The sequence below is a fragment of the Dama dama genome, chromosome 29 (genome assembly GCF_033118175.1).
Source record: "Dama dama isolate Ldn47 chromosome 29, ASM3311817v1, whole genome shotgun sequence".
Classification (NCBI taxonomy): domain Eukaryota; kingdom Metazoa; phylum Chordata; class Mammalia; order Artiodactyla; family Cervidae; genus Dama; species Dama dama.
The window spans coordinates 53,022,357-53,043,578 of NC_083709.1; the positions used below are offsets into that span (position 1 = coordinate 53,022,357).

At 40.3% G+C, this 21,222-nt stretch overlaps 1 protein-coding gene across 1 annotated transcript in view; it reads left to right on the forward strand.

Annotated features, from left to right (window-relative positions):
• ENTREP1 (endosomal transmembrane epsin interactor 1) overlaps window positions 1-21,222 on the forward strand; it is a 70,939-nt gene that overhangs the window by 24,935 nt on the left and 24,782 nt on the right. The window contains exon 3 of the mRNA XM_061132453.1: window positions 16,412-16,522. Coding sequence (XP_060988436.1) covers window positions 16,412-16,522 — 111 coding nt within the window. The remainder of the gene's footprint in view (window positions 1-16,411; window positions 16,523-21,222) is intronic.

Genomic DNA, 21,222 nt, shown 5'->3' on the forward strand with positions numbered 1-21,222 from the left:
ATTTGAAGGCAGTGCTTGATGACTGTTGTCCCTGATGTAAATCTGATTCTTGTTGCTTAGTTGTTGTTCTGTTAGTCGCTCAGTCGTGTCCACCTCTTTGTGACCCCATGGTCTGTAGCCCACCAGCCTCCTCCATCCATAGGGTTCTCCAAACAAGAATACTGGGATGGGTTGTCTTTTCCTTCTTCACGTTCCTTAGCAGGCGACCTCTTTTTTTCTATCTGGAAGCTTTTAGGATCTTCTCTTTACCTTGGTATTGATAAAGTTTAATTTTCAGAAGATAAAACCATGACTCTCAGGCCAGTACAAAATGAACATGTGTCAGTAACAAGGGAAAATTGGTTCAAAGCACAGTTGAGAAGCTCAGTATTCATAGGTGATGTTAGGAGGAGACTGCTGGGATAAATAGAAAACTGGTAGATATACAGCAGTAAATCTCAAGGTTTTTCTATTACATTGGACAGATTTTGTTTCCATCCTTACTGAAAAAGAATCTACAACTTAAGCTCTGCCTCTCCAGAGTTGTAAAATGGCCAAATAACTGAATAGGTAAATGGAACTCCCAGTAATTTCTTTTGCCCATTTCCAAGTTTCTGATAATTTTTCTGGCAGTCTTCTGAAATAACCTAAAGGTATATTTATATGTGGGTCTTTTTTCCTTCGTACTTTTGGACTATTTTTACTCTTGAGTTTTTTAAAATTTGAAGACATATTTCTTAGACGGAGGAGTGTGGTAGCTTACAGGCCATGGGGTCGCAAAGAGTCAGACACAGCTGAGCGACTTAACTTTCTTTTTCGACACGAAGCAGTTTCCTATGTTATTTCTTTGGTTATTTCCTTCCCTCCATTTGCTCTGCTCTGTCTTTCTAGAACACCCAGTAATCAGATGTTGGACCTCTTGAGTTGAGCTACTTTGTTCCTTAACTTTTCAAAGTCTTACACTTTTTATTTCTTTGTCTTTTTCTTTTCTGTTCTGTGAGTGAGCATGTTTTCTCCATGCGGGTCTCCATGACATCTTGGTCCTTTTTTGGGGGCTGTTATGTTTTTGAATGTCTGTTGACCCTTTATTCATTCTAATTATGACTGAAGAACTGGGTTGGTAGTATTTTACTGTTTGTAGTAATTTGTAATAATAATAATAAACACACAAGTGAGATGTATGTATTCATATTAACCCACTAATCCTATAAGATGTTACTAGTATCTTCATTCTGAGGAAACCAAGACACAGAGAGGTTAAGCAATTTGCCCAAGGTCACATAGCTAGTAATGACAGAGTTGGGATACCCATTTTTAGGTGGTATCTCTCTAGAGCCCATGCTTTTAATCACTACCCTTGCTTTTGTGGGTGTGTTTTCACAGCAGGCTTATCTCTTAAGGGGTGGGAGGGTTGCCTGGGAGCTCTGTGCTGTTGAATGGATAGGCTTTAAAGTGTGCTTGAGCGGGAGGGGGGATCGGGATGGGGAACACATGTAAATCCATGGCTGATTCATGTCAATGTATGGCAAAAACCACTACAATATTGTAAAGTAATTAGCCTCCAACTAATAAAAATAAATGGAAAAAAAAAATAAAGTGTGCTTGAGGGAAGCAGATAATCCTTTTATGCCAAAAAGAAGATTTGACTTGGAGGGACTGTTCCATCAGGAGCCCTGTTTCCCCAGGTAGATGACTCAGTTCTTTTAGAAAGAAGTTTTTTAGTAATAGCTGATGGGCACATGCTTCTGCTGCTTGTTACTTTTGCACCTGCAAAAGCCTCTTCAATATTTTTTTAAAATGTTTTATTATGAAAATTCTCAAACTTACAGAAAAGTTGAGCAAATAACATAATGAGTTCTCATATACTTTCCACTTGGATTCAATAGCTTTTAACATTTTGCCTTACTTGCTATGTTTATATATAAATATTTTATATAGAACTATTTTGAAGTTTCAGATGTGTGGTACTTTACCCCCATATGCTTTAGGAGTTATCTCCTAAAAATAAGACATTCTTCTACCTCACCATAGTAACATTGTCATAAGAAAATTATTTTTAATTTCTTAATGCCATCTAATATTCAGCCCATATTTAAATTTTCTCAATTATTCCAAAATGTTATACAGTTTTTATTAATCAGAAAAGTTTTCAACTGAAATATGATTTGTACACATTTTTATATGTGTAAGTGTAAAGCTTGATACATCATCCAAAAGTGAATACTCCTATGTAAGCCTGTTCTTTTTTCCAGAAGTCGGGACTCAGTCAAGTTTCAGTCATTTCAGGGACTATTCTGTCTCTTTAGTCCTCTGTTTTCTAGGATACTCTTTCTGCCACTTTTTTTTCTTTTTCCAGAAATTGAATTTGTGAAGAGATAAGTCCAGTTGGCTTCTTCAGTCTTCATTCCCTCCCATCTCCTTTCCTCCTCTTCTTTTTCTTCTCTTTCTCCTCCTTTCCCCTCTCCTTTCCCTCTTTCATTTTCTCCTATTCCTCCTTTTTCTTCTTTCTTTGCTATGGAAAATTTCAAATATACTCCTAATTTGTGGGAAATACAACCACCCCACCCCATACTCATTGCCCAGCTACGCATGTTCAAACTCATCTCATCTACACCCCTAACCATTTCTCTTCTCCGTTACCAGTGTGTTGTTTTCACTTAAATCCCAGCCTTCACAGCATCTCCTCCTTAAATATTTCAGTACATGGCCGGGAGCCCAGCAAGGGCTGTTGACTAGAGCATGAACATGTGACCTCCTCATGTAACAGCCACCCAGCATGGTTTCCGAGAGGGCGTGTCTGTGAGGAGTGTTCCAGGAGGCCCACGTGGCTTAGGCGTCTTACCATCTAGCCTGTATGTCCCAGAATATCATATCATTCTCTTGGTCAAACAAGTTCCCATGGGTACTTTCGGATCAAGGGGAGGTGAATTGGGAATTGGACTCCACCTCTTTTCCTTTTTGAAACAATTTTGTGATCCTTAAAAACTGGTAAAATATACATATTTAAAATTTTGCAGTGTTAGCCATTTAAAACTGTACAGTTCAAGGGCAATAAGTACGTTGTACAAGTACAGTAGAAGGTACAGTACAGTACAGTGCTGTGCAATCAGCAGTACTCTCCATTTCCAGAACTTTTTCATCATTCCCAATGGAAAGTCTGTATCCATTCAACCAGATCTCCAATTCTTCCAGGGTAGTTACGGTTCTGCTTTCCATCTCTCTGAATTTGCCGACTCTAGGTGCCCCATGTAAGTGCAACCATACATGTCCTTTTGTATCTGATTTGTTTCACTTAGCATAGTGTTTTCAAGGTTCGTTCATGCTGTAGTATATGTCAGTACTTCCTTTTTAAGGTTGGATAATATTTCATTGTATATATTAGCCTTCACCACTTGACATGAGGAACAGCCAGTGAAGTACAGAGGGAAGGACTTGATGGAAGCCATCTTTGAGGACTGTTGTCTCTAGGTAACTTCTCTAGAGCCATGATCTTCATTACTGGGGAGTCATAAAGTGTGAATTTAACTTGCTGAACCTTATGAAGCTAAGAGTAGAGATTTCCCTGATGGTCCAGCGGTTAAGACTCCAAACTTCCAATGCAGGGGTGTAGGGTTGATCCCTGGTTGGGGAACTAAGATCCCACCTGCCATGCAGCCAAAAAGTTTTTAAAATAAAATAAATTTGGATCTTAAAAACATTTTTTTTTTTAAAAAAAAGAAGCTAAGATCACAATGTTCTTGTTTCAGTGGGAAAATGTAACCTGGAAAAAGGGCTAGGGGCAGGGAAAGAATGACACAGATGAAAGAAAAGCATAACAGAGAAGGAAAGTGATGTCTCAAGAGTCATAGCTCTGCAATTTTGTTTAAAAGTTTCTGCTGCCTTTCTTATCTTCAAATCCAAATTTACCTCTGCCACCTTACTCCTGTTGGGTAGAGCAGAACATGATCCTGACTCTTTCACTTTGTTCAAAGAGCAAATCTCAGGGTGTCACATTATCCTCTGATTATTTTGTCTTGAGACTCTCATCAGGATGTTTTCCTCTTAGTCCTCTGCTGCATTGCTGATGGAAACATGTGAATTCAGGGTGACAGCTTCCTCCATTGTATCAGGGAACTGTGGAGCCAGACGCATGATGAGTTCACCCCCTTCTCTGCTGATTGCTTAGGTCATGAGAAGAGTCACTTTCCTGAGAAATGAGGGGCATTTTGCTGAAAGGGAGCCTTGGGACTCAGGGGATCCGTAAGAGAACAGGGCGGCGGGGAGGACCCCAGGAAAGGCAGAATTTCCTCTCACGAGCTGGGAGCCTTGAAAGTACCCTGAGATTTGTATTTGTGTGTTGTTCCGTTTGCGACTCCATGGACTGCAGCATGCCAGGCTTCCCTGCCCCTCACCATCTCCTGGAGTCTGCTCAAGTTCATGTTCATTGCATTGGTAATGCCGTCCAGCCATCTCGTCCTCTGACACCCTCTTCTCCTTCTGCCCTCAATCTTTCCCAGAATCAGGGACTTTTCCATTGAGTTGTCTGTTCGCATCAGATGACCAAACTACTGTATTTGCCTGTGTGTGTGTGTGTGTGTGTGTGTGTGTGTGTGTGTATAATTTATCCTTTGGCCATGGCACACAACATGAGAGATCTTAGTTTCCCAACCAGGGATTGAACCCCGGCCCCCTGCGTGGGCAGTGCAGAGTCTTAACCACTGGACTGCAGGGAAGTCCTGAGATTTGTATATCTTTATCAGGAATTTGCAAGTCTCAGTTGTAATTGTTTTTTGCTCATCTCAAGACTGTTCCAAACTAATGAAAAGTCGTGTCTTTCACTAGTTGGGAGAGGAAGAAGGCTTTCACTCCTGTTGAAAAAGGAATTCAAAATAAATGTTATTACATTTTAGATATTTTATGAAAAGAGAATCTGGGACAACCGGAACATGAACAAATCTGACACTTCAACATCTCTGAGAGGAAAGAGAGACAGCTGTTTCTGTTCACAGCAACGAGCCTGTGTTTGGCTTGTTGGCAGGGAGCGCCAGTCTGGACGTTGGTAACATATCTGCCAGGCTTCTGGAAGAAGTTTAAAAGATGTCAAGGGAGTGAAGCCCGGGAGCAGGTTCTCTTGGGATCTGAGTTGATTAAAGGCGCCCTGCAAACCAAGTCAGTGCACGCGCTCCTGAACAGGGTTAAGCCCAGAGGCTGGGCTTTGTGAGTCACTGTGATTTATCGTGTTTTGTTGGTTGCCGTGGTGCTGAACAGTCTATCAGAAGAGTCATTTTACTAAACTAGTTCAGAAAGATTTTAGTTTGGTGTCTTCCTTTTTTTCCTCCCCTGGTGTCATTGTGTTGTATTTAGATAACTTGGCCCTACAAGGGCCCCTTGATTCTACATCTGTGTATTAAAATGCTTCTCCAAACTGAATTAAAATTGTAAGTGTGAAGAGTCAGGTAAGTGTTTTTGTTCATTGTCATAGGTCCTATGACATTTGTCCTATTAACCGGTGACTGATCAGTGGTTTGGAGCTGGGACTTCTTGTCTCTGAGAACATAAAAGAACGTCAGTCACATTCCCAGCCAGATCACATAATGTTCTTGTTTCAGTGGGAAAACGTAACCTGGATTCCATGCACTGGGTACTTAGTTCTTCCACCCACTCACTCACTACCCCGACTTGTTCCTATGAAATGATGGGAAAGGAGTCCCAGCCCTTCCCATCTTTGTTCCCCAGGAAGTGGTGGGTTCCTACCAGGAGCAATAGCAGTAGCCATTTTCATGCAAGCAGTGATAGTCAGTCTGGTGACTGCCTTTCAGGGCCTGTCTGTGTATGTTCCACAATATTGATAAGGATATATGATACCTCCGAATAGTCTTTATCATAAGAATCAATTTTCTTTCAATTATTCATTGATTGATTTGTTCATTCTTTCAGTAGTATTTAAGATGACCTATGTTTTTGTTCCCCACTGGAGAAGGTATTCTGATTTTAATTTATTTTCAACAGCATCATCTGAGGAAAAATAAGGCATCATGACTAAATGGGTACAGGTGATGTTTTCTTGGGAAATTGAAAGATGAAAGAAAGTGTGAAAAAGAAAAGGATTCTGAGGCAGTAGTAGTATTTTTTGAGTTAAACCTTTTTGAGGAGTTTCTAATGGAAATAATTTGGCGTGCTTTTGATATTTAAATTGAAAAAATACACACACAAATTCACTAATCTCATTCATGATAAATAAATTCTGTTGTTTTGGCTTTCCTCATCGCTGTTGTAAGATTCAGTTTTCTCAGGACCACTGAGTAGATTGATGCTTGCCCTTTATGACCTAATCGCCTCCCAAAGACCCCCCACCTCCTAATACCATCACTTTGGGGCTAGGATTTCAATTTATGAGTTTGGGGGAACACAAACATTCAAACCATAGCAGTGGGTTTTATTTCATTTAAGAGGGTGCTACAATTTGTTCCTCTACTCTTCTATTCTTGGACATTTGAGTTGTTTTCCAGTTTTTGGTTATTATGAACCAATTGCTATGAACTTTCTTGTACATGTCTTTTTGTGGGCATATACGTTAATGTATGTACCTAAATGGGAATTGCTCAATCATAGGTTGATAGATACTTAACTTCATTAGAAACTGCCTCTAGTTTCCCATAGTGGTTGTACCATTTTCTAATTGCTTCTTAGACTCTCAGCCAATTCTATCTTTAGCCTCACTTGTCCATCCAGAGGTATCTGCTGCCACCCATTTTTGAACATGTGGTGACTGAGGAATTCTTCTGTTTTGGCTTTCGTCATTGTTGCTGTAGGATTCAGTTTTCTTAGGACCCCTGAGTCAATTCATGCTTGCACACTGGCTTTTTAACTTCTAAAATTTTTCCTTTCAGTCCTTATGAATTTCTGCATTAAAGATATTTCCTTTATTATCAATTTAATGGGTTTTCAGGACTTAGTAGAACTAAATCCTTATGTTCAATTCACTATTTTAAACCTATTCATTTTAAGCTATTCTGCCTTCACACAATTAGTGAAACTATTTATGTAAAGATTCACAGTTGATTTTCAGGTGAATCTGAGTTTAGAGCACTAGGGAACTAAGAAGCCAAATAAACCTCCTTAAGCAGCAGGGAAAGGTGAGTCTATTTAGAGACAGAAACATTGTATCAAAGAGTATTCAACAGTACCAAGCTGTGATAGCCATAATTATTTAATGATGTTATGAGAGAAAAGTTATAACAAACCTAGACAGTGTATTGAAAAGAAGAAGCATCATTTTGCCCACAAAGGTCCGTATAGTCAGAGCTGTGGTTTTTCCGGTAGTCATGTACAGATGTGAGAGTTGGACCATAAAGAAAGCTGAGTGATGAATTGATGCTTTAGAGTTGTGGTGTTGGAGAAGACTCTTGAGAGTCCCTTGGACAGCAAGATTAACCCACTCAATTCTAAAGATTTCTACCCTGAATATTCACTGGAAGGACTGATGCTGAAGCTGAAGCTCCAATACTTTGGCCACCTGATGCAAAGAGTTGACTCACTGGAAAAGACCCCAATGCTGGGAGCGATTGAGGGCAGGAGGAGAAGCGGATGACAGAGGATGAGATGGTTGAATGGCATCACTGACTCAATGGACATGAGTTTGAACAGACTCTGGGAGGTGGTGAAGGACAGGGAAGCTTGGTGTGCTGGAATCCATGGGGTTGCAAAGAGTTGGACACAACTGAATGACTGAACAACAACGTGATGGAAATTATGAAGAACTTTCAGCAGGTTGGAATAAGCAAATTGCAGGTGATGTTTCTTATTGGATGGCTTCCCCAGACTGATTCTTTTATTGGGTCACTTAATTGAGACCTGGAATGGACTGGGGACACATTTGCAAGAGATCAGTGTTAAGGTGAATTCCAAATACTTAGTTGAAAAACATACCTCCGAGGACTTCCCTAGGGGGGGTCCAGTGGTTAAGACTCCACACTTACATTACAGGGGGACAGGTTCCATCCCTGGAGGGGAAATTTAAGATCCCACATACTGTGTGGGGTGGCCAAAAAATAGAAAAGAAAAGAAAAGACAAACATACCTTTTGTGGCAAGCTACCTGGTATGTAAGTATCAGAAAATACATGTGATTCAAGTTAGTAACAATGAAACTGAAACCATAAAAGGCTTAACTTATGTTGCCAGTCCTTGTGAAAGGACCACGTCTTTGGATCTTGGATTTTGCATTTTCCTCTTGAAAGCCACAGGATACAATGAGGCAAACTCTCTACTTCTTGTGTCCCTCAGTCTTTCATGGCTAAAGTATAAATTCTAGAAAGACTTTTCTCCATAAACTTTGGGCTTTTCTGTTTCTTGTTGGTAAATCCCAACCTCCCAGGTGACGTTAGTGGTCAAGAACCCACCTGCCAATGCAGGAGTTGAAGGAGACGCAAGTTTGGTCCCTAAGTTGGGAAGAACGCCTGGAGGAGGGCATGGCAACCCACTCCAGTGTTCCTGCCTGGAGAATTTGCATGAACAGGAGCCTGAGAGTAGCCTGATGGGCTACAGTCCATAGGGTCGCACAGAGTCAGACATGACTGAAGTGACTTAGCATGCATGTACACACGCATGTTGGTAAATCACAGTGAGGAATTGGCTTCAGTAGAATTCAGGGACTGTAACCCATGGGGTTCACTTCATTGAGTGAGTAACATTCAGTTTGAAGTGAGAACAATAGGAGATAGGCTTAAAGAGCAGGGAAAAAATTAGGTTAAATATATGGAAAAATTTTATAGAGATGGTCTTGATAAAATGCTATAATGATAAAATTATAACCTGACGAGCAGTTCATTAAGGGCCAGTTCACAAAGATATGTGCAGGGTGTAGTCCTGACAGGGGAAGGGTAGTCAGGGTCTAGAAGTTCGGATCATGTACTGAGGAGCCGTTGAGAAGACCTGTGGCTTTTCATGAGGGACACAGCCAGCCTGAGGCTGCAGAGAAGGAACCAGGAGAATAACTACCCCAACCTCATCCTCCTCTCTCCCTTGGGTCTTCTTCCAGGGCTCCCATTGACTGAACCAAACCAGACACCAGAGGGCAGAGGAGCCCCATTGATACAGTCTGCAGATCAGTCTCCCTGGGAGGAGGGGAGAAGTATGGGAAGCAGAGAGAGGATCTGGAGGGGCCAGTAGGAGACACCTCACACATATGTGTCAGTGGTCAGCGTGGTGGAATAAGTTCCTAAAGCAGTCTGCAGAGAGAATTTATGGAAGAGTTTTGGAAATAATATACCTACAGATTATTACAGGTGGACTGTAGTAACTGAGTATCCTTTCCAGCTGCCATAAATTCGTGGGGGCATTTATGCATCGTACGTGTAAGAACAAGTTGCTGCTACTGGAAATTAGTGAAACACATTTTATGAAATTCATTTTATAATAAAAAGTCTTCCCCACAAAGGCACAACGCCTATTGTTAGCAATAGTAAAACTGGTTGCCTAGTATTTTGCAGCATATAAAAGATTTTCATGTACATCATTTTGTGTTATTCTCTCATGAATCTTGGGAAGTACCTGGGATGATAGATCTTTTTTTAAAAAACTTATTTTATTGAAGTATAGTTGATTTACTGTGTTGTATTAATTTCTGGTATAGAGCAAAATGGTTTAATTATACATATAAGTACATTATTTTTCATATTCTTTTCCATTATGGTTTATCATAGGATATTGAATATAGTTCCCTGTGTTATACAGTAGGACCTTATTGTTTATTTATTCTATATATAATGGTTTGCATCTGCTAATCCCAAACTCCCATTCCATCTCTCCTTTACCCTCTCTCCTGCTTGGCAACCACAAGTCTGTTCTTTAAGTCTGTGAGTCTGTTTCTGTTTCATAGGTAAATTCATTTTTGTCATATTTTAGATTCCATGTATAAGTACTATCATGATATTTGTCTCTCTCACACTTACTTCACTTAGCATGATAATCTCTAGGTCCATCTATGTTATTGCAGATGACATTATTTTTTTCTTTTTTTTGTGACTGAGTAGTATTCCATTGTATATATCTACCTCATTGTCTTTATCCATCATCTGTAGATGGGCATTTAAGTTGTTTCCACGTCTTGCATATTGTAACTAGTGCTGCTATTAACATAGAGATGCATGTATTTTTTCAAATTATAATTCTGTCCAGAATATGCCCCAAGTGGGATTGCTGGATCATCTGGTAACTCTATTTTTTGAAAAACCTCCCTGCCGTTTTCCATAGTGGCTGCACCAATTTACATTCCCACCAACACTGTAGGAGGATTCCCTTTTCTCCACAGCCTTTCCAGGATTTGTGGTTTGTAGACTTTTTGATAATGGTTGTTCTGACTGGTGTGAGATGGTACTTCATTGTAATATTGATTTGCATTTCTCTAATAATCAGTGATGTTAAGCATATTTTCATGGGCATGTTGGCCATCTGTATGTCTTATTTGGAAAAATGTCAGTTTAGATCTTCTGCCTGCTTTTCAATAGGGTTTTTTGTTGTTGTTGAGTTGTCTGAGCTACTAATTTATTTTGAAAATTAAGCACTTGTCGGTTGTATCATTTGCATGTATTTCCTCCCAGTAGGACAATAGACCTTTCTAACAGATGAGAAAAGCAAGTCTTACAGAGTTAGAGATTGTCTAAGATACCACGGCAAGCAAGGAGAAAACCTGAATTTGAACCAAGGGTCCTGATTGAAAATTCAGGTGCCTTCCACTGAGAGAAATCCAGATCACATGCAATGATTTTTTAAAGGCAAGAATTGTTGACAATAGAAGAAAATACCAGTATAAGAAATTCTGCTTTCAAGGTATAGCTGAGTGGGCTTTTGACTATGATGTTCTTTACTAGCAGCTGATTTTTTACTGTCTTCTCTTTGAGAGGACACCACCTGGTGATAGATGGGTGGATATTTGAGTCTTGGAAGTTATACCATTATAACTAGGTAAAAGCCAGATGGGTCCATTTAAATCCTGAGTCCCGTATAACTCCAATATTTCATACAGTTGAGCCTGATTTAATCTCTGAAAGACTTATGCTTGGTGTCCTAACAGCCACCATGTCTGATATATGCTACAGTGATCTACACTAGAGTGATTAGGTGACCATTTGGCCAGTGTTTGGCCAGAGTTATAATAATAGTCATAAAAAATCCATATCAGGAATAAATTTGGGAAAGAGTACATGGCAATTTTGTACACAGCCTGTGTGCCTTGGGGCAGGTCTTTATTCTGGGGTTTGCAAGTGGCCATTCTGGTGATGTGACTTTGACTTCTCAATAGCAGCCCCTCCACTGTAGAAGGGAAGCCAACCCATTAGGCAGTGAATCCCTGGGGCCGTCTCTCATCTTTGTTGTTCTGACATTATATGATCTCACCCTGCTGTCTTGACAGCTGGACTTAGAATTTTCTTCCTTATTTAAAAAATACATATTAAGTATCATTTATATAAACCGCAGATCCTAGTATTCAATTAGCCAAGTTTTGACAGTTGGATATACCCATGTAGCCAATATCCAAAACAAGAGAGAAAACATTTTTATCACTCCAGAAAGTTCCCTTATATCTTCTTCATCAGTCTCCTCACATCACACCTCCTTTGGGAGGGCAACTGCTCTTCTGATTTCTCTCACCATGATTGTTTGTCTGTTCTTGAACTTCATGTAAGTGGAATCATACCGTATCTGGCCTGTTTTACTCAATGTAATGTCTTTGAACTACATGTTGCTTTTGTGTATCAGCAGTTTGTTCCTTTTTATTGCTGGAGGTAGTCCATCATTTGAAAATACCACAATTTGTTTATATATTCTTCTGTTGTTGGTTATTTGAGCTCTTTTCATCTTTTCATTTTTGGCCCAGTTTGAATAATGCTAATGTAAACATCTTTTTGTAAGTCCTTTTGTAGGCAATTGCATTTATTTCTTTGATCTAGTCCTAGCAGTGAAATTGTAGGTATATATTCAGATTTTTTGCAGTTTTTAAAAAATTTATTTTTTCACTTTAACTGGAGGGTAATTACTTTCCAATGTTGTGAGGATTTTTGCCGTACGTCAACATGAATCGGCTGCGGGTTTACATGTGTCCCCCATTCTGAACCCTCCTCCCACCTCCCTTCCCACCCTATTCCTCTGGGTTGTCCCAGAGCGCCGACTGTGGGTGTCCTGCTTCATGCGTTGAACTTGCACTGGTTATCATTTTACATATGGTGATGTACATGTTTCAATGTTACTCTCTCAAATCATCCCACCCTCACCTTCTCCCATTGAGTCCAAAAGTCTCTTCTTTACATCTGTGTCTCCTTTGTCGCCCTGCATGTAGGATTGTCGTTACCATCTTGCTTTGTTGTTCAGTTGCTCGGTCATGTCTGACTCTTTGTGACGCTATGGACTGCAGCATGCCAGACTTTCCTGTCCTTCACCATCTCCTGGAGCTCGCTCAAACTCAAGTCCATTGAGTCAGTGATGCCATCCAACCATCTTGTCCTCTGTCATCCCCTTCTCCTGCCTTCAGTCTTTCCCAGCATCAGGGTCTTTTCTAATGAGTTGGTAAAGTATCCACATCAGGTGGCCAAAGTCTTGGAGCTTCAGCTTTAGCATCGGTCCTTCCAATGAATATTCAGGATTGATTTCCTGAATCAGATAGCCAAAGTATTGGAGCTTCAGGTTCAGCATAGGTCTTTCCAGTGAATATTCAGGATTGATTTCACATCAGGTAGCCAAAGTATTGGAGCTTCAGTTTCAGCATCAGTCCTTCCAATGAAAATTCAGGACTGATTTCCTTTAGGATTGACTGGTTTGATCTCCTTGCAGTGCAGGGGACACTCAAGAGTCTTCTCCAACACTACAGTTCAAAAGCATCAATTTTTCAGCGCTCAGCCTTCTTTATGATCCAACTCTCATATCCATACATGACTACTGGAAAAACCATAGCTTTGACTATATGGACCTTTGTCAGCAAAGTCATGTCTCTGCTTTTTAATATGCTGTCTAGATTGGTCATAGCTTTTCTTCCAAAAACTAAGTGTCTTTTAATTTCATGGTTGCAGTCAGCATTTGCAGTGATTTTGGAGCCCAACAAAATAAAGTCTGTCACTGTTTCCATTGTTTCTGCATCTGTTTGCCATGAAGTGATGGGATTGGATGCCATGATCTTAATTTTTGAATGTTGAATTTTAAGCCAGCTTTTTAAAGCTGGGTCATATGGCATTTCTATTCCCAGCTTTTTAAGGAATCTCCACATTGTTCTCCATAGCAGCTATACCAGTTTGCATTTTCACCAGCAGTGTAAGAGGATTCCTTTTTCTTCACACCCTTTCCAGCATTTACTGTTTGTAGACTTTTAAACTTTTTGACTATGGCCATTCTGACCAGTGCAAGATGATACCTCATTGTGGTTTTGATTTGTGTTTATTAGCCATCTGTATGTTTTTTATTTTAGAATAGTTTTAGTTTTACAGAAGCGTTTCCCAGGTGATGCTAGTGGTAAAGAATCCACGTGCCAGTGCAGGAGATGCAGGAGATGAGTGTTCGATCCTTGGGTTGGGAAGATCCCCTGGCAGCCCGTTTCAGTATTCTTGCCTGGAAAATTCCATGGAAAGAGGATTCTGGTAGGCTACAGCCCATGGGGCCTCAGAGAGTCAAACACGGCTGTGTAAGCACAGGTTTATAGAAATATTGCATAGATAGTACAGAGTGGTCCTGTATACCCCATACCCAGTTTCCTCTATTATTGATATCTTACATTGGTATGGTACATTTGGCACAATTAATGAACCAATATTAAAAGTGAAAAGTGCAAGTGCCAGTCGCTCAGTAGTGTCCAACTCTTTGCCACCCTGTGCACTGTAGCCCTCAAGGTTTCTCTGCCCATGGATTTCTCCAGGCAAGAATACTAGAGTGGGTTGCCATTTCCTTTGCTAGGGGATCTTTCCCACCCAGAGATTGAACCCTGGTCTCCTGCATTGCAGGTAGATTCTTTACAGTCTCAGCCACCAGGGAAATCCATTGATATATTATTGTTAACTAAAGTCTATACTCTTCAGAGTTCCTTAGTTTTTGCCCACTGTCGTTTTTCTGTCTATGATTCCATCCCAGGACACCACATTACGTTTAAGTGTCATATCTCCTTGGGATCCTCCTGGCTGTAACAATTTCTCAAACTTTCATGTTTTGATGACCTTGACTGTTTTGCAGAGTACTGGTCAGGTATTTTTTAGAATGTATTTCAATTGAGTTTGTCTGATGTTTTCTCATGATTCGGCTGAAGTTTTTATGAATTTGGGTGAGGAAGATCACAGAGTGAAGTGCCATCTCTATCAGAATAGGTCAAGAGTGTTGGGTATCAATATAACTTAACAGTAATGTTAACCTTGATCACCTCATTAATTTAGTGTTTGTCAGGTTTCCCCACTGGCAAGTTACTCCCCCTCCTCTTTCCATACAGTTTTCTAAAGTGTTGGTATGATTTGATACTTGGACAAGCAGTGTTTGAGAGTCCACACGCTCCTTATCCTCACCAGCACTTGCTCTTGTCAGTCTTCAATTTTAACCATTCTAGTTGGTGTGAGGTAATCCCACTGTGGTTTTAATTTGCATTCAGTGATGACTAATGTTGTTGAGCACTTTTTCATCTGCTCCTTGGCTATTCATATATCTTCTTTTGTGACATCTCTGTTCAAGTCTTTTGCCTGATTTCTTAAATTGAGTTATTTGTCTTTTTATTATTGAGTTGGGGAGTTATTTGTATGTTCTAAACATAGGTTCTTTATTCAATATAGGCATGAAATATTTTCTCCCAGTGTGTGCCTTGCCTATTGATTTCTTACTGATGTCTTTTGATGAGCAGGATTTAAGATTCTAATGAAGAGATTTGAGGTCCAGTGTTGGGTAATAGACTCTCACCCATTCTATATCTGATGCTGCTAATTTTCAGTTATGAAGATTAGTGGTGGGCTGGTGGGTATAAGGATTATAGCTATGTTTTCTTTTCAAGTCATCTAATATTCATTAAAAGAAACTTTCCAAAGGCAAGTTCAAGATTTCCCATAGTAACAATAATTGTGTTGTTGGGTGTGAAGATTCCAGGTGTGTTAGGTCTCTTTGAGTAGCAACTGCCAGGACATGGAAGAAACCCATGTAAGAAGACCATGTCCTGTTTTTTGCCAGTTATGAATTCTCATTTCCCAAAAAGCTTAGGCATGATCAGGGATGACAGTAAAAAGGGGGGCTCTTGCATGGGAACACAGTGCAAGTCAAGTTTACAGACAGGGAGGAATCTGGCCTGGGAAATGGCAACACAGAGGCCACTTTTAGCATTTTCCCCAAGATTTGGTGACAAGGGCGCATAATCCTTTTACCACTTAACAAAAAAAGGAGAGAAGCAGAAGCCAGACTTGGTGAAAAACAAGTCTCCTTGTTCATCAGTCAAGAAAGAGTCTTTAGTCAGGTTCAGGAAGGGTCTGGATTCTTGGAGTCAGTTGGTGTTTACAGTCCTTAAACTCCTCTTGGAGAGGAAGGAAGAATTCCTCTTAAGAAAAGGGACATCATGTAATATTAAATATTGACTCATAAGTTGGGTCTGGGAGATACTTTCAAGCTTCTTGAAATACCAGTAGTAAGGAAAGAGCTTTTTCTAGACTTCACATGTTAACTCATTTACCAGCCAGTCCTGACATATTAACTCCCTGAAATGATGCTTGCTTCTAAAACTGATAATCATTAGTTCCAATCTTTCATATTTGCAAAAGACTGAAAATCTGAAATCTTTTAGGTTTTCAGTCTTTTGCAAATATGTTTGAAGAATCAGGTTGAAAAATCCTTTGTAGTTTCTGATTTGTGCTAAGTAGATACTGGCTTCTTGATTGATTTCTGTCAGTTCTTAATCATTTAGCATAGTATTTGTAATATTTAACTTTGGAGCTGAGTATTTGGAAGATTGTTGCATGCCCTTTCTTTAGTACCAGTGGTGTTTGGAACTGAAAAAAAAGACTCACCTTTATTTTATATTTTATACATATAGTATGATTTCTGGCTGATAATGGCTCTGAACTCCTTGATTTTCCTGGGTTCCACTTATGTTCTAGAATTCTCCACTTATCCAATTACCATGATCCTGTAAAATTTGGAAGAAATAACAGTGGCTCAAGGAGGAAATAGCCATGGCTTAATGTCATGTACAGCTAAAAGTCAGGACTCTATTTGCAAAGAGGAAGAAAAATAGGGACTTGAAATTGAGAAGACTTCAGGGTCAGTGACATTCCTCAGCACAATTTAAAGCATTCTAAAAAGTTGGGGGGAGGAGTTTGTCCATTAAAAACATGATTCTAACTTTTCTTTGTTTTCTCTAGGAAAAGAATGAGTCTTTTTACTTAGAAAAAATCTATCTCTGAATGTAGCCGTCATCTTTTCTCTAACTGCCCCTTTTCTTGCTGTTTCAGGTGAATCTCTTTGTACTGCTGTCTGTGGTGTGTGTCCTCCTGAATTTAGCCGGATTTATTCTTGGCTGCCAGGGTGCTCAGTTTGTGTCCAGTGTGCCCAGGTGTGATCTGGTAAGCTGTCCTGAAACATCACTTCGTGCTTGTGCCAACCGTGGCCTGCCCAGCATTCTTGGGTGCCAGTGTGAGGCTGGACACAGGACCACGCAGTGTCCTAAAATGAGACCTGAAGTCGGTAAAAGGAAGTGGGAAAACAAAATAAAGAACTAACTGCTTATTATTGTACTCAGATTGTTGATTAGTTTTTCTGAAGCAGGGACCAGCCAGTAGAACCCCCAAACCACAGCAATATAATGCATCATTAGTCAGTGAATAGATGGATCAGTTGTCCACAATCAGTATCTATCTGTTCTTGTCTAAAGAGGAAAGATGGATATTATCAGAATTCAGGTTAGCAGTCCTTTATCTGAAACTTCTGGAGGCCTTTGAGCATTCAGAGTATTTCCCATTTTTAGAAGATAAATGTGACACATAGACTGTTTTTTATTCTTTAACACCTCAGTGGAATCGGGAGACAGCAGACTGTAATCAAAATTTTTGGTGTCCAGAGCTTTGGGGATTTCAGAATCATAGATAAGAGGTTGTGAACCTGTACTATCCCAATTTTTTTTTTCTAATTTTTAATTGTGGGAAAATATACATAGCATAAAATATACCATCTTAACCATTCACTGGTGTTAAATACCTTCACTTCGTTGTGCAGCCAGTCTTTAGAACTCTTTCCATCTTGCAAAGCTGACATTATACATTTTATTTTATTTAAAGAATTATTTATTTATTTATTTGTGGCTGCACTGGGCCTCATTGCTGCACACAGGCTTTCTCCAGTCGCAGAGGGCAGGGGCTCCTCTCTAGTTGTAGTGAGTGGGCTTCTCATTGCGGTGGCTTCTCTTGTTGCACACAGGCGCAGTTACCCCACTCCATGTAGAATCTTCCTGGACTAGGGATCAAACCCATGTCCCTTGCATGGCAGGCGGGTTCTTGACCACCAGGGAAATCCAACACTATATATTTCAGACTGCTACTCTCCATTCCCTCTTCTCTCTGGTCTCTGCCAACCACTCTTCTACTTTATGATGCTATGGGTTTGACTGCTCTGGTTGTCTGATATAAGTGGGATCATCCAGTATTTGTCTTTTAGTAATTGTTTATTTCACTTAGTATAACACCCTCAATACATCTGCATGTTGTAGTATGTGTCAGAATTTCCTTTCTTTTTAAGGCTGAATAATAAATATTTCACTGTATGCAGAGGTCACGGTTTGTTTATCCTTCATCCATTGGAGGACACTAGGATTCTTTCTACCTTTTGGCTATTGTAAACAATGCTATCATGGAAATGGGTCAATTCTCTGGAGTATGTGCCCAGAAGTAAAATTTCTGGCCATCTCTGAACTTTTTAAGAGGACTTTTCCATCACAAATATCTCCCTGTGGCAAAAAGCAAAAGAAATAGACTCCTGGGAATTCCCTGACCATACAGTGGTTAAGACTCCATGCTCCCAATGTGGGGAGCACAGGTCAGGAAACTTAAGATTCAGCATGTCTGATGACATGTCCCCTCTCCCCAAAAAAGTGGACTCTACAAGTTATAGGAAACCTCATCTATTTGGAACTTGGTTTCATGGCATTCTCACCCAGTCAGAACCAGCAGGATGCAAGTGAAGAAGGCGTTTCTTACAACGCTCTGATGGAATCCTTGCAGGAAGCTCATGATTTCCCCAGATGGGAAGATTCCTCGGGGACTCAGTAAAAACTTGTTGCTCTTAACAACCCTTCACAGTTTTAAAAAGTTTTTGTCATTTTGTTGCTTAATAACCTTAAGTTTTGGAAGCACAGGCTTACAGTGTTGCCTGATGTTTGAAAAGTGAAAGTGAAGTCACTTAGTCATGTCCGACTCTTTGTGACCCCATGGACAGTAGCCTATCAGGCTCCTCTGTCCATGGGATTTTCCAGGCAAGAGTACTAGAGTGGATTGCCATTTCCTTCAGGGGATCTTCCCGACCCAGGGATTGAACCCAGGCCACACGCATTGTAGGCAGATGCTTATGACTTGCCGTTTCCCCTCTTTCCCACCGTGATCAAGCCCAAGCCCACAGGCCACCTAGGTTTCTGCCCTACTTTCCTGTTCCTGACAATGCCTCTCTCCCCTGACCATTCCCTGTCCCTTACTTCCCTGTTCATCCAAATAGGATCAGCCTTTTAACACCTCATTCAATGGTTATCTTTTTAAGGAAGTAGTCCCTGATCCTCAGAGAAGATAATCTTCCAGAATTCCTGTCTGTTCATCTCTGAAACATTTCTCTTTTTCTTTTTTGGGCTAAAGGTGTTCATATACTTGTCTTCTCTCGTCTCCTGTTCTGGAATCTCCCCGAGGACAGTGTCTGGCTCTCCATCTTCTGGGTAGTTTTCAACAGCACCTCCTCACACGCTTCTTTATATACACAGAGTTCCCAGAAAAAATGTTTAAACAAGGCTTGGTCTCCCTGTCACTAATCACACAGAAAATTGGAAGGGACAAAGAGAACAGACGCAGGACAGAAGTGAGAAGTCATAATACATTGAAAGATAATTCAACAGAAGAATAGCATTTCTTCTATGCAAGACACCATACTAGAGACGGCAGAGAGTGGAAAGAAAAGTCAGACATCATTTCTGACCTAGAAGTTTATCACATAGCACGAGGAGTGGGGTCACTGCGGCAAGTGCTTGATTAGTGTGTGTGGAGGGAATGAATAAACGCCCAAATGCAAAGCCAGGGAGACTGCATGCAGTCATGAGAGTCAGACATGGTGTTCTGGGGCTGCAAAAGAAGAAGGTCTTGGAAGATGGGAAAAGGATATCTGGAACATAGGTGTTTGAGATCTGCCCTGAACGATAATAAGTAGAGGGAGTGAGTTGAAGCCAGGAGAGGAGAGGATTCCGAGTGCAGTGGTCAGAAGTTAGCCCAAGCGGTAGATCACTGGGGGCTCTGGAACAAACGGAAGCCAAATTGTAAGATGTAAAGGTCCACACAGTTGACTTTTCTGATGAGAAATTCTGTGGTTCTCTACCTTGACTGCTATTAGAATCACTTGGGGAACTTTTTTAAAAGAACATCCAAGCTTGGGCCCTATACCCATATATTCTCAGTTGCCCTGAAGTGGGGGCCTGGACATCAGTATTTTTGTTTTAAGCTTTTAAGTGTATTTTTAATTAAAAAAATTTTCCACTATCACAAAACCAACTCTGAGATTGTTTCTGATTATATGATTGTAAAAATTGGACAATCCATAAAAGTGTGGGATGGAACTTAAAAATCATTTGAAACCTCAGTATTCTGGGATATCATAATTAATCATTTGATGCTTTCTTTGTGTGTCTTTATGAATAAAAACATTCATCAACAGGACCGTATTATAGTTGGTTTTCGTTAGGGAGCCTGTTTGACAAGTGGGATCTTTCTGAGAAAGGGATGTTTTCCTTCCCTCTTTGCCTCACCACCCACATGTCATTCCAAATCCACAGTAATAAGCTGGGGGGTTTCCTTTCATGTTCTCACGCTTATGTAACCTTGCATAGATGTGTCTGGGTTGGGGCTTTGTTGTTGTTCAGTCGCTCAGGCATATCCAACTCTTTGTGACTCAATGGACCGCAGCACGCCAGGCTTCCCTGTCCTACACCATCTCCTGGAGCTTATTCAAACTCATGTCCATTGAGTCGGTGATGCCATCCAACAATCTCATCCTGTCGTCCCCTTCTCCTGCCTTCAATCCTTCCCAGCATCAGGGTTTTTTCCAGTGAGTCAGCTCTTTGCTTCAGGTAGCTCAAGTATTGGAGCTTCACCTTCAGCATTGGTCCTTCCAATGAATATTCAAGACTGATTTCCTTTAGGATAGACTGGTTTGATCTCCTTGCAGTTCAAGGGACTCTCAAGAGTCTTCTCCAACACCACAGTTCAAAAGCATTGATTCTTCAGCACTCATCCTTCTTTATGGTCCAACTCTCACATCCATACATGACTGCTGGAAAAATCATAGCTTTGACTATTTGGACCTTTGTTGGCAAAGTAATGTCTCTGCTTTTTAATATGCTATCTAGGTTTGTCATGACTTATTTTTCAAAAATGGAATCTGTTGTATCCACTTACCTGTATATTGTTTCTCTGACTTAAAATTACATGAGGTACAGCTCTAACATCTTTTTCTTCCCCTTTGAGCAGCTCAGTTCTCTGTTTTCTTGTTGTCTGCTGTGGTTTGGGTTTTGGCCTTTAAAAGCAATGCTGCTATGAATACCACTCTGCATATCCCCACGGGAGCTGTTGACCTAAGTGGGCTAGTCTCCCAGGACAGGGATTGTTCTTCTGTTTGTCTGATCTTTTTATAGCTCATTCTGCCATTTAATGATTTTATTCTTTTTTAAAAAAAAATTAGGATAAAATTTGCCAACAGTTAAATGACCAGGTCTCAAGTGCACAGTTCATCAAGTTTTGACCAGTGTGTATATTCATCATGACAAATACACTCCTGTTCAGACAAGATATGAAGCATTTTCATTACTTCAGAAAGTTCTTTGCTGTCTCCTTTCAGCCAATTTCAACTTTCTCATAAGCAAACTGTTCCAGTTTCGTTCACCATAGATTAGTTTTGCCTGTTCTTGAACTTCACACAAGTGGAGGCATGTGGTATGTGTATTGTTTTGTATCCGACCTATTTAAGTCAGCATGATGTTTTTGAGATTTATCCATGTTTTAGGGTCATATCAGTTGTTTGCTTT